The sequence below is a fragment of the Mauremys mutica genome, chromosome 5 (genome assembly GCF_020497125.1).
Source record: "Mauremys mutica isolate MM-2020 ecotype Southern chromosome 5, ASM2049712v1, whole genome shotgun sequence".
Lineage (NCBI taxonomy): Eukaryota > Metazoa > Chordata > Testudines > Geoemydidae > Mauremys > Mauremys mutica.
In genome coordinates this window covers 31,273,833-31,286,840 of record NC_059076.1, presented here as the reverse complement: position 1 = coordinate 31,286,840, position 13,008 = coordinate 31,273,833, and the positions used below count along the sequence as shown (strand labels likewise).

General features: G+C 38.6%; 1 protein-coding gene across 7 annotated transcripts in view; it reads left to right on the top strand.

Moving 5' to 3' along the window:
• STPG2 (sperm tail PG-rich repeat containing 2) overlaps positions 1–13,008 on the top strand; it is a 397,910-nt gene that overhangs the window by 143,272 nt on the left and 241,630 nt on the right. For all 7 annotated transcript variants that reach the window (XM_045017500.1, XM_045017505.1, XM_045017503.1 and 4 more), the window contains one exon: positions 11,832–11,997. In XM_045017500.1, the coding sequence (XP_044873435.1) occupies positions 11,832–11,997 (166 nt within the window). The remainder of the gene's footprint in view (positions 1–11,831; positions 11,998–13,008) is intronic.

Genomic DNA, 13,008 nt, shown 5'->3' with positions numbered 1-13,008 from the left:
CAAAACCACGTGCTTTCACTTAAAGCCAGTACTTTTTAATTCCCTGCACTCCCAACAGAATGCCTCTACTTAGTCACTGCTTTGTCTAGTCTCAAGCACGCACAAATACAATAGGTTATAGAGCACCCCAAACTGCAAAATACCCTTTAGGCTTACCCCTCAGGAGTTTGGAGTGGTCTTTGGGTGATTTCAGCCATAGCGTTTCAGTGGCCAGCTGTCCATCTGCGGCTGGAGATCTTGATGGGTCCACAAAGTCCCAATTCCCTTTTATAACCCCCAAATTACAAAAACATGTCAATCAAAAGTATCACATAGCTGATCAAATGGAGCAAAAGCAAAGGTTGCAAGGTATGCCAAAAATAGGATGTGGTGGTGTGGTTTTCGGGTCGTTAGTCTGCCAGATGTACATATTTCCAGACTGCCTGTTTTTCACAGACTTTCACTCCCGCACTCCAAGAAAAGGGCACAGAGGGTGTTTCCATTTGTAATTAGAAAGCTCAAGTAATTCTCACACACACACACACACACACACACACACACACACACACACACACAGAGCTAAATTCTGCATTCACTTACGAGGTGTTCACAAATGAATTCAATGGTAATGAAGCTTCTGCAACTGAGTGTAGAATTGGGTCCTCTATCTTTAAGGTATGACATTTTTTTGCAGGATACAAAGGTATTTGCTTTTCAAAATACTAAAAAATATCACAGCTATACTAAGTAGCCATCGTTGGATGGAATCTGCAGATTTGATGGAATTAACAATATTCTTAGGCCAGAATACTGTATCCAGAAATTTTATATTTTCCTCTGATATATTAAGCTGTAGATTCACAATGACTATGATTGAGACATTTAAAAATTAGGCAATAAATAATGCAAAATACAATTTAGTTTAATCCTATAAAATACATGAAGAAATTTAGAAATAACTTTTAGCATGACAGTTCCTCAATAGTATTAATGAATGATAGAGTCCTTTATAAGACACCTCATCTTTTTATGTCTAAGATAGATATTAGTAAAATTACATTATATTCTGAATAAAATTGAGTTACAATTACATGTCAGTCCCTATGCATTTGGATATTTGAAACTGATTTTGAAAACGACAAGGACTATGATTAGATTTTTAAAGATTCTTGCCCTGAAGAATTTTTTTCCTTTAATAGAAATTGCATATCATGAGAAAGGTAGTTTATCTAGAAATTAGAGGTTGGCTTGAAGTATGCAAGTCACTTAACTACTATCAAAATAGCTGAGACATGATCAGATACTCACTTTGCCAAGGATATAAAATAATTAAATGTAAGGTGCTTGGTACACAAAGAAATTATTTTAAAAAAAAATCCTGGCCTGCAATTGGACTTGTCAGGTATGAGCAGCACTACATATTTAGCATAAAACATAGAAACATGGACATGAGATCAAAAGAGAACAGTGAAAAGAGAAAAAGGTCTTTTTAACTGTTATGTACTTTGATGATTTTTTTTCTTAACCCTGTGTCATGTGGCGTGTTTGCAGATGGTTCAGAAGCAGCATACATATGGTTAGGGGGATAAGGATTAGGGATGTTTCATCTTGTCATGCTGAAGTTTGTTAGATCAGCTGTATTTATTATGCCAAGAGAAGTGAATGGGGAATGTTCTGTGTACATTGTCACAAAGTATTACAGTCAGCTCAGTTCTGGTGCCGGAACCAAATAATAAACTTTTCACTTGTATAATACTTTTTATATAGGGATATTAAAAGACTTAAATACTAATTTTGGCACTTGTCATCCAGGTTGGAATTAAGTTGTGTGACTAGAATTATTGTTCTGCCAACTCTTTCCCACTTTTTGCAAGGTTTGGATGTTGCCATCTGATATATTAATAGCAGATTTGCATCCTGTTTGGGGCTTCCTTTTGTAGGAGCTGGAAAATAGACTAGGTGAAATCCTAGTTCTATTGTAGTCATTGAAGGAAGCCCAGAATTTCACCTTCTATGTCTTAATGTTGGATTTTAAGCATGTCTTGAAAGTCTGGCCTTAATATATTATTAATATTAGTATTAATGTTTATTTGGGTTGGTGTCCATTACCTACTGTGCCATTTCCACATACTTAGGGACAGTCCTGCTCCAGGGAACTTACAATCAAAAGGGACAAACAGTTTCTAAATAAAACAAAATGTTAAATTTAATGTAGAATTTTCACAGTACTTGTATGTAAGAACTGGTCACGTGTGAAGTATTACTATAGAGATGACTGGTAGTACCATCTATTATTAAGGTTGCTTGACACTTCTATTATAAGACCCTCTTCTTAGTTACTTATAACTTTGCCAAACTTAGTAGTTTGGGCTGAGTGTCTGCCTCAGAATGATATTTTTTGGAAATCTTTGGCCAAAATAGTTCGGCCACCTCTAAGAACGAGCCTAGAGAAACATATGTTGTTTTGTAATGTTAAAAAAGTTCTGTTGACCTTTTCTTTGAGGACTCTACCACCCACTTGCTTTGTTCAAGGACTTAAAATATGGCCCACGTGACGTTTGTGTCATTGATTTGCCTTTTATTGTTTGTATGAAAATTTGCCCAAATTTGGACTAGTTATAAGCCTTTGAAAAGTTGAAACATGCTCAGAAAACACTTCTGAGATTTTTAGCAGATAAAATCTCCCAAGTTTCTGTCCTCATTGAGCATGCATAACCCCCTCACACACCCTCGTGCTGACCACACTGCATCCCTACACAGTGACTCAGAATGCTCCAATTCCCTCACAGTTCCTGTGTCTGCCAGGAGTGCATATATGCCATCCCTAAAGAGTGAATGAGCATGCTCTAGCTAGCCTAAGGCTATGGAGGCAAAGGTGGCCTTTCTGTGAATATGCTGCTGTGTGCCAGAGAGGGGTCAGCCACCAGAACTGAAAGCAGAACTCCTGTGCTTTCAGAAATAGCCCTGCAGGTGCCCAGGCAGTATGGAAGTAGAAACTGACTGATTAACATGTAGAGAGGACAATTGCAGATTAGGGGGAGGAAAAAGTGTTGATTGGGATAAGAAGTCTGATGAGACTGGGACTGAGGGGAGGGGAAAAGAGAAAATTTTTTACTGAGTGTTGAGGGGTAGAAAACTAGGGTTGGTTGGGCAAAGAGACTTGGACTGGGAGCTGATGAGTGAAATGGGGGATGGGAGAAAATGGGAGCCAGTTGGCCAGTGAAGAACACTGAGATTGGACAAGGAGATGGGGAGAGGGAAACTGGGAATGGCTGGACAAGGAAACTAGGAATCAGTGGGTGGGAGGAAGGGGAGACAGATCTCACAAGAGCTGAGGTTTATGGGGAGAACTGGGTCTGTACACATGCTTGTGCAGCCTTAATTCAGCTCCCTTGTGTATATGGATTATGATACAGTCTTTAATTATATAATCATGTTCTATTTTTACTATTTTAATGGTTAGTGTTATTTCAGTTTGAAAAAAGGAAAATAAAATCTTAACTCTATCCCCTTGTTCATATGGATTGTGGCACGGGATAAATTTGTTAAAAATAGCTAAGTGATGTAGGAGACTACATCCCATTTTGAAAGTGATCTGTGGATAGGGTGATCATATTTCCCAAAGAGAAAATGGGACACCGTGCGGGGTTTGCCTGAGCCACCTGGCATCACTGCTCGCTCAAGTCCCAAAGGACTTAAAGCCAGTCTTGGAGTACCCACATCTTTATTCTTCTTGCTTTTCTAATGCACCTTTTATGAGGACCATTTATTCTCACTTTTGCAGGGCTGGCAAGTCATTTCTTGAGACCACTGAGCCCCAGAGCTCATCAACAGGGGTACTTGCTCCATTTCAAAGTCATCCCAAAACTCATTGCCAAAGATCCCCCTCATGAGAAACTGCTGCCAGAAGAGGTATTGGTACTGCAGATAATGGAGTCATAGAACTGGTATCAGAGCTTAACAAGTGGAAAGAGTTTTAGCCCTCACATTTACTCATTCCTACATCTATGATCTATGCCCTGCTCTGGAGCTGAAAATTGAAAACTGAAAATTGAAAATAAAATTCTGATGGTTTAACTGAAAAGTATAACTCATGCTTTAGAATCTCAGGAGTGTTTCAAGGCCCTCAACCTTTGAGATGATTATTTGCACATCTCCATAAGACAAAGCATAGTAAGTATCTCTGGCTCATGGTGGGTGACCACTAACAGTTTAAGCTATTGCTCTTTGGGCTAGTGGGCAGTTCCTAAGATATTCATCAAACACTTTGAAAGTGGATGCAGCTCATCTATATCATCAAGTCTTACAGGTGAACCTGTATCTTAATGACTGGCTCACATGAGCCAAATGTTACAGGGGTTGGTTAACATTCTCTGGCCTATTTATTCCCTCTGCAGATCTCTGTTTGAGGGTAAATTAAAACAAATCTTGGTCCCAATGTGTGTTCTACTAGTCACAGTGGGCACTTAAATTCCACAAGAGCTTTGGCATCCTGACCAGAGTACTGGTTCTGAAATTTCATCCAAGCAATGGACTTAGCAAGGGGGAGGGGAGGGGATATTTTATTCATGAGGCTTAGGCCTGATGTCAGCCAACATCTCTGTCATTTCATTTACAAAAACTACAGAGTGATTTTTGCATGGGCAATTGATTTTAGTATACAAACCGAATGTTTACAGCTTTAACTTAATGTTTCCATCTCAGAAGACCAAAAACTCTAATTTGGGGGACACTGCCAGAGAATGTCTTGAAGAAATGGTCTTCTCTCATCCTGCTCCTCAGATAATGCTACGCCTAAACACATCCAATATGTGGTAGCGAAAATCTTTGTCTATGAACTTTGGAAGCCCCGGGAGTGAAGACTCCATGTAAACTTGGTTAGAACTGAGTGCCTTCAGAATGGCTCTCATATCTTCTTTTATAAATCAGAGGGCAACTGATGCCGATTCTCCCAGAAATGTGCTTTGCACCTGGCAGGAAAGAAAAAGTAAGTCCAGAGCTGAGAAACAGATTTGAAAAGTTGATCACTCAGACTCTCTGTGGCTTGCCAGATATTTGCTGGGGTCAGGAGGTGTCATTTGTATATGGATTTTTTTCTGCAGGTGTGAACAAGTAACATTTTGCTAAAGACTGGGTAGAGATCCACCATGTATATCAAATGCCTTTCTTATACACTGAAGGAGGGGCTCCTTCATGTCTTTCCTTGCTTTCTTTTCTTTCCCATAGTACTGAGGAAGATGTGGCAAGACTGACTGAGTAATTTTAGTTGCATCTGCAAGGTTATGGCAGGCTTGGATCTCAGAGCTTATGGCTCTGTCCAAAGAACATCCATTCACTCTTATCTGGAGAAAAGATCTCTTATATTAACAAAGCGTCAGGGAAGCTTATCAAGATATCATATCCTTTAATCTGAGAACATAGCTACTGTGTAGTAGGAGCAGGAGAATTTAATACATACCTGAGGAGATCAAAGCAGAATATTGTTGATGTCTAGAAAGCCTTATACCAGGAAATGTTACACTGTCAAATGGAACTATTTAAAAAAGTCTGTTCAAGGTAAGGTCTTGACTGGTTTGCTATTCAGCTCCAGTTTATTACTTTTTTTTTCTGTCCTGGTGTCTTCAAAGCTATCTCTGGTAACTTTGGTTTACTTAGTTCCCTAGCAAAATACTTTTAAAAATATCTTTTGAACCTGGACGCTAGTTAACTAAACTTAAGGTAGGGCTTTGGGATTTTGCTCTCAGTATTAGAGATCTTATTTTTCGTGGCCATCACCTTGGCAAGAGGGTCTTGGAGTTGCAGACTTTGATGGCCAAGCCATTTTATATTATATTCCATAAAGGCAAGGTGGTACTGGGTCTTATCCCAAATTTCTGACAAAAAAAATTATTGGAGTTCAGCTTTATCAACCTCACTTGCCTGTTGCACTCCACACTCCCCAAAGGCTAGCCTCATAATCATTCTGGGGAAGTGAGTTTGCACACTGGATGTCAAAAAAGAAATTAGCTACAATTTAAACTGAAGAAATTCAGAAAGTTGAACAGAATATATGACATTGGAGAATATTCTGTGGTCAAATCATCTAGTCTCAAAGGCTGTCTTAAGTGTATAATACTATGAACCAATCTTTTTATGAACTGGCTAATGTTCATGCATCTGGAGAGCTGGACTGGCTTGGTGTCGTCTGCCAACTTTAATGACATACATCTGCAATGTGCCCATATCTGAAATATGTAGAGATGCTATGTGGAGTTTGTTATATACCTTTACAGTTCATGTTCTCTCCACATGGCATCAGGAGCTGATGCTGGTTTTGGGAGAGTTAATGCCTCAGAGCTGTTCAGCTCACCTTCTCAAAGAGGTCACAGCTAAATAGTGTCCTACTGTGGAGCTCTGTGAAAGCAATATCAGGAAGGTGAAAATGAATTTCTTGCTATTAGTAAATCTTAATCTCTGAATATATTGTTATTTAATTAAAGGTCCTCAGTATGGCAGAAAGGTTTAATTTTTAATAGTTTTAATCTATGTCAAGGTTTGTTAATAACTTAAGAAAACCCAGTAACATTAAAGATTTGACATTTGGGGAATGTTGAGTGTCTTGGTCCATTTCCTTCCTTCCCACTTGCACCTTCTATCCCCATTGTTTTTTTCAGCCATCATCATGTTATATTTTAACTTCAATCGTAAACTCTTGGTGGCAGAGACAATAAATATGAATCTGATCTCAGTTATACTGGTTTTAGAGTGGCATAGATCTACTGATTTGAGTGGAATTATGCCTGATTTAAACTGATGCAAAAGATTCAGAACTATTGTCTTTGGTCTGCAAACTGTCAAGAACATGTATTGTACTGGAAAAATAATAATCTTTATTAGTATTGTTACTGCTAGAAAGCCAGTTTTCCATATCAGTGCCTGAATGCACAGCTACATTAAATGTACTTTCATTAGATAGATCTCTAGAAAGAGTGCCAAATTAAATCTTTATGTAATTCTCAATGAGACCAGGGATGAACTAGTTCCAGTTTTGGTCTCTGTTATGTTTATATTGTTTTATTGATATTTCCTTCTGAAGGTTCTTTAGCCTGTGAGTGTGTGTGTGTGAGAGAGAGAGAGAGAGAGATTGTGTGGAGTTGCTGGAGGGGATGTCTTGGTATGTCAGTCACAATTGTGATCTCATCAAAGAACTTTTTTCAGAAGGAATTCTTTGCCTCCATCCATGGCAGTTGCATTTGCTGGAATAGAAGGGTTATCCAGGCTATCTTTGCTCACGTGCATTTTAGCCGACTAGAGGACAAGTACATTTCCCTCTATCCTACTTGAAAGAAGCAGGATGTAGTGAGACCCTTTGCTTCATTCACTCCACACATTGTGTCATATTCTGATATCCTTTCTCCTGTTGAGCAGCAGCTTACTTCAGAGGTAGCTTTATTGAAATCAGTGGAGTTACTCACAAAGATGCCATTCAACATATAAAGGTGGCAGAATCTGGTCTCACTGAAAGGTAAAATCTGCACAGCACCTAAGGTTCTCTTGAGAGGCTGTCTGTCTCTTTTCTTCCCCATCCTCCCTAGCCCTGGATACTAGGCATGTGAGTTACCAGAAATGTGACTTAATTTACAGCTTTCTCCCACCCATAATGCTCTTATTTTTCCATTGGTTTCTCCTGCTTTTAAACTCCTTTTCTTTCTGCTTTCTATCTACTACCATGATCACCAGTGCCAAATTTGACTTCTGTACCCTTCTTCTGGTGTGAAGTGATAACTTCTTGAATAAGGATCTAATGACTAGACTGGAGTGACATTTTTCAGACAAAATGTTTATTTGCCAAAAAATTCAGTCTCAGTTGATCTGAAATTGTGAATTGACCAATTAATTTGGGTTGGGAAAAGGTTTTTCAGGGCCAGCTCAAAAAACTTTGCATGTGTGCACCCCACCCACAATAACATTTAGCCCAGCGGTTAGGGCACTTGACTGGGTGGCACCCAGATTTGAATCCCCACTCTGAAGCAGAGGCTTGAACTCAGATTTCTCCTCACCCAGGTGATCATCTTCTGCACCGGACTGTAGGCTGTTCTCAGATGCATTGCTCTCAATCTCTCCTGTTGAAGCTTTTCACTTTGTATAAATATCTAATTATTCATTAGAGCAGAGTCTTGAACTCTGCTCTCTCCCCTGTCTGGTGGGTGCCCTGTCCACCAGGCTATTGGCTATTCTCCTCTTAATCTCTTCTCTTGATACAGTTCCACTTTGTATTCCTTGGGCCACAGAGAGTAAGAACAAGAATGGCTGTTTTGCCTGGTGACTAACACATTCAGGAGATGTGGATTCAAATCTTTTCTGTGCCTGATTCCAAAGAAGTAAGTGAAGTAAGTGGAAAATTCCTTGTGGAAGAGAAATGTTGACTCCCTGAAAAGAGACCATCAGGATTTACCTGGATATCCAATCACTTGAGACAGTTTTTTGCTGGATGTGATTTTGCAAATGCTGTGGTGAAGAGAAAACTTTCTTCACCTCCATACTGCCACCATCACAGAACTGAATTAAAAAAAATATCAGTTTGACTTGGCTGCCCATGTTTGGTCAGTTGCAGATGATTTTGTATGCATGAATAGTGACAGGTGATGACAAATAATAGGATGCTTAGAAGGATTATTGATTAACAGTCACACTAGCAATGGACTGGGTTGCTGTCTTCAGGGTCTTCTCCCCTGGAGAAATCTGAAATCAGTTGGATCCTGCGGTCTTCATGATTAAACTAATGAAATAAATTCTCTATCTGGATGGAAACAAAGATGAAACTACACCTCAAACTCAATTTAGTGATGATCTGATCCTAATGAGTATTTAAAAATTACACTCAATACCCAGTTCCACTTGAAATGAAAAACAGACATGTGCCCAGGTATACATGAGGGCCAGGGATAAATTCATGGTTGTTATGGTGACCATGAGATCCAAAGGCAACCTAAAAGAGCCCTTGCCCGCATGGACATTAAAGTAACCTAGAACAATAATCCTGGGTGACTGAAGTTGTAGATTGGACAAGAAATTGGTTTGTTTTAGTTGGAGTTCTGTGGTGCTGCTGGGTGGCTTGGGACATCTTAGTTATTTCCACCTTTTCCCCATTCCATGATTTTAGCATGTGGTGAGTCCTCTCAAATGAGTATGAACTCAAGATGATAACCTCCAGCATGCAAGTAACATGGGTGTATACTGCCATTCTGTCTCTCTTGGTTGATGTTGCATAATTAATATTTTAAAGATTTATATTAAATTGGAGGCTTTAGTTGTTGTATGTCTGAATTAAGCTAAATGTTAAAATGTGTGCTCAGAACGTGTGGGTGACTGGGTGTACCTGCCCTTTACAGTTTTGGATAGGCTAGTATTGTCCTCTTAAAGTTTTCGTAAAACTTACTTGAGGGACTGGTGATGTAGTTTGTGAGGCAGAAGAAATGGTCTTTTTGGGCTATGGAGAAACCCACTCTGCTAATGGTTTAGGGTCTATGAGCAGGGTGAATTTGATCTTCCCTCACCTCATAGCAGTAAGGAATTAAGCTGGTGCTGTGTGTTTCCAGACAGCCTCTCTTTCACTAGACCAGGAGAGCATGGCAGAGTGGGAGCTGTAGTTCCTATGGCAAACAGGATCATAGTCTCTGGCTCTAGCAAAGTCTGCTGGGAACAGGGGCTGGGTATATAAAAAACTCCTGTCTCACAGAATGACAAAAAAACAGGGGAAAGCTGTAAGAGTCATTGATCTCTCGTAGAAGAACAGGCAAGTAACCCACTTGTTTGTGTGCTTTTCCTGTTATATGCAACTGTGTATAATTTAAGAAAGACTTAGTTTAGTCTGAGGAGGGGCCAAGCCAATTTAAGAAAATGACTGGGAAAGAAAGCCAGTGTCATGGGAAATTAATTCTGTTACCAGAAAAAACAACAACAACAACAACAAAAAAACCAACAACAAAAAACCCACCAAGAGTGTGATCCATTTTTTGTGTGGCCTGCCACATTGTGTTAGATATAATTATAGATAGAAGGTGATATTTGAGAACATTCACATAAAGCAAAGAAATTACCAGAGGCAAAAAAGATTGAATTCTTAAAACTGCAATTTGCATAGTTGATTATCTCCAAGCAAAAGATGCACTGTCAGTCACCATGCCTGATTTGTAAGATGTTGAAAATTACCCAGTAGATGAAAAACAAACTTAATTTTACAATATATACAATATATCTAATTTGCTAATTGCCTTTCAATGCCTTTTGACATGTGATTGACTAACTCTTGTGTTTTTTAACTTCAGTACTGAGCCTAGAGTGTTTTGAGAGATGCAAATGGAAACAAACAGAAATAAATGATATATCTTGCAAAATCACAATTTCAGTTGGTAATAATGGAAGAATTCACATGCTTAAATATAGCAATTCTTGTTTTATAATATTTTTTGCTTTAAGGTACTTCACATTCATGCAAAAAGAACAGGAGTATTTGTGGCACCTTAAAGACTAACATAAATCATCAAAGATACAAGTTTTGTGGTTTTTTGGAATTCCTAAAGAGTTGCTGATATATCAGTGAAATCTTAGAAAAACATTGTTTATCTATTTACAGGAAATTCTGCATCTGAATGATATATTTTTTCAGTTTCACTTTCATCTGAGCCTATTAAAAAGGTTCTTTTGGGGAAATGGGGATTTTTAACTTAATGCAGCAGCTTGTGCCTATAGCTTCCCCAGTGATATAAACTTCAGAGGTGAAGTCCTAACTCCATCAGAGTCAGTGGCAAACCTCCCACTCCTTTCAATGTGGCCAGGATTTCACCCCAGAAGCTTGTAGATGCAGGTACCATTGAACATAGATTACCAGTCTCTCCCATGTCAATCCTATTCAAGAGGAGGAGGAGCGGTCATATGAGTGAGCACTCTTTCCCATATTACAGGATTTCCATATTGAATCCTTATGTTTGGTCTGTCTGTTTACTCTAGTTAGGATCCAAGTTCAATTCTCCAAGCCTGATCTGGAGAAGAGATTTTAATTTGGGTCTCCTACATTTTAAGGGAGCATCCTAACCGCTGAGCTATGGGATATCCTGGTGTAAGTATCTCTCAGTCTCTCCTGTGGAAGCTGTTCCACTATGTATAAAAAAAATTAATAATTGGTGTAAGGACATAAACTTGAGTCTCCCACTACGTAGATGAGTGCCCTAACCACCAGGCTATAGCATCATTCTCAATAGCTGTCTCTGAACCAGCGTAGAACAGATTCAACAGGAGAAACTGAGATAGACCCACTCCTGATTACCCTAGGGTATTCTTCTACAATATAGGAGACTCAACTCCAAGTTCCTGATCCAATGACTATTTAATTAGTTATACACAATTTAATATTTGGTGGGAGAGGGGAATTCGCCCAGCTCTAGTTCTGAAAGGACATTGGCTATTCCTTTCCTGAGCTCAAAGTGCCGCACAGTTTTCTAGCAGACTCTGTAGTGGAACCTCAGTGTCTTAACAGACTTCCAGGCATTTGGGAGTATTTAATAAATAGTTGTAACAATAATTTTATGCCTGTTCTGTACTTGTGTGATTAATAAAGCTTTGGCTTTCCTCCCATAATAAATTATTCCTTTTATTAAACTAACGGTCTAGTGATGCAATAAAACTAGTATTATAATGATATTGAAATCTATCTGTAGCAGACATAAGATAAACAATGTTTGTTTGTTTTTTTAAATTAAGTACATGGTGCTTTCCTGCAATTTGTGGTACAGAGGTGTTGTAATGGCTTACCACACTGACTGAATTCTAGGTTATTTCAGTTGACACTTTTCTTATTTTCTTTAATACTTTAGGAAGTTCCACCACCAGGCTCCTATGAGGTTCAAAAATCATTTGAGAAATCACATAGTAAAAGCCACTATATGCCTCCCCGAACCACACTGGCTAAAAGAAAGCATACCTCTTTTCTCAGTGCAACACCTAGAAAAAATGTATCCAGTACTGACAAAGATGTACCAGGTAAGTTTATTACTTTCTTTCCTAATAAAACTGTAACTAAAACAGCTACAATATTATTTTTCTTGAGAACCATTCCAAAATGTTAGTGTTAAGTCATTTGAGACAAGTGATTTTAGATTGGGATTTTCAAAGGAGCCTAGGGAAGTTAGACACCCATGTCCCATGGGATGCAAATCTGAGCCTTAATGCCAATCCTCCAATTTAGCAGCCGGTAAGTAAAATAAAAAGCAAAGAATCAACACCTGTTAAAAATACTTTATCGAATTAAGCCACTTCTTCATCCCTGAGGGGATTAATCTGAGGCTATCTGATGACTAATTTTGCTGGTCAAATAGAAATTGTTTAAGGAATGAAATAACCAATATCACTGCATTTTAAGAAAAATTTGTTTGTGGTGTTGCTGTAGCTATGATTTTTCCAAGATCTGAGAGAGACAAGGTGAGGGAATATCTTTTATTGGACAAACTTCTGTTGGTGGAAGGTACAAGCTCTTGAGCTACACAGAGCTCTTCTTCAGGTTTGGGGAAGGAAGCAGAGTGTTACTTTTTAAGAAAACCGATCAAATTGATAAGTGGGCAAACCATATGCCTACTTTATATTTCATTCTGCAGGGTGACTTTGAACCTTGTTAATATAAAGATCTTTGTTTCCATTTAAAAATATAGACCTTGTTTACGGCATATGAGTCGGGTTTGATTTGCTTGTCAAACTGTTGACTTACTACTGATTGGGTATGAGAATGTTTAATACTCCACATGCTACATATTTGCTCATTAAGATAAAGTTTCTTAGGAAAATAGAAATATGTTCTCAACTTCCAGTGAATAACTTGCAGGGAAAAAAAATCTTTGTAATTTGAGTCTCGGAAATCATTGCAAAAGTGCTTGTAAATCCATCTCTGCCTTGTTATATAATGAATCGTAGATCAGGGGACACAAATTAATGAGGACAGACAGGGTTGGATTTTAAGCAGCAGGCTGCATCTTTTTTTAAAATTGGAAAGGGTCACTA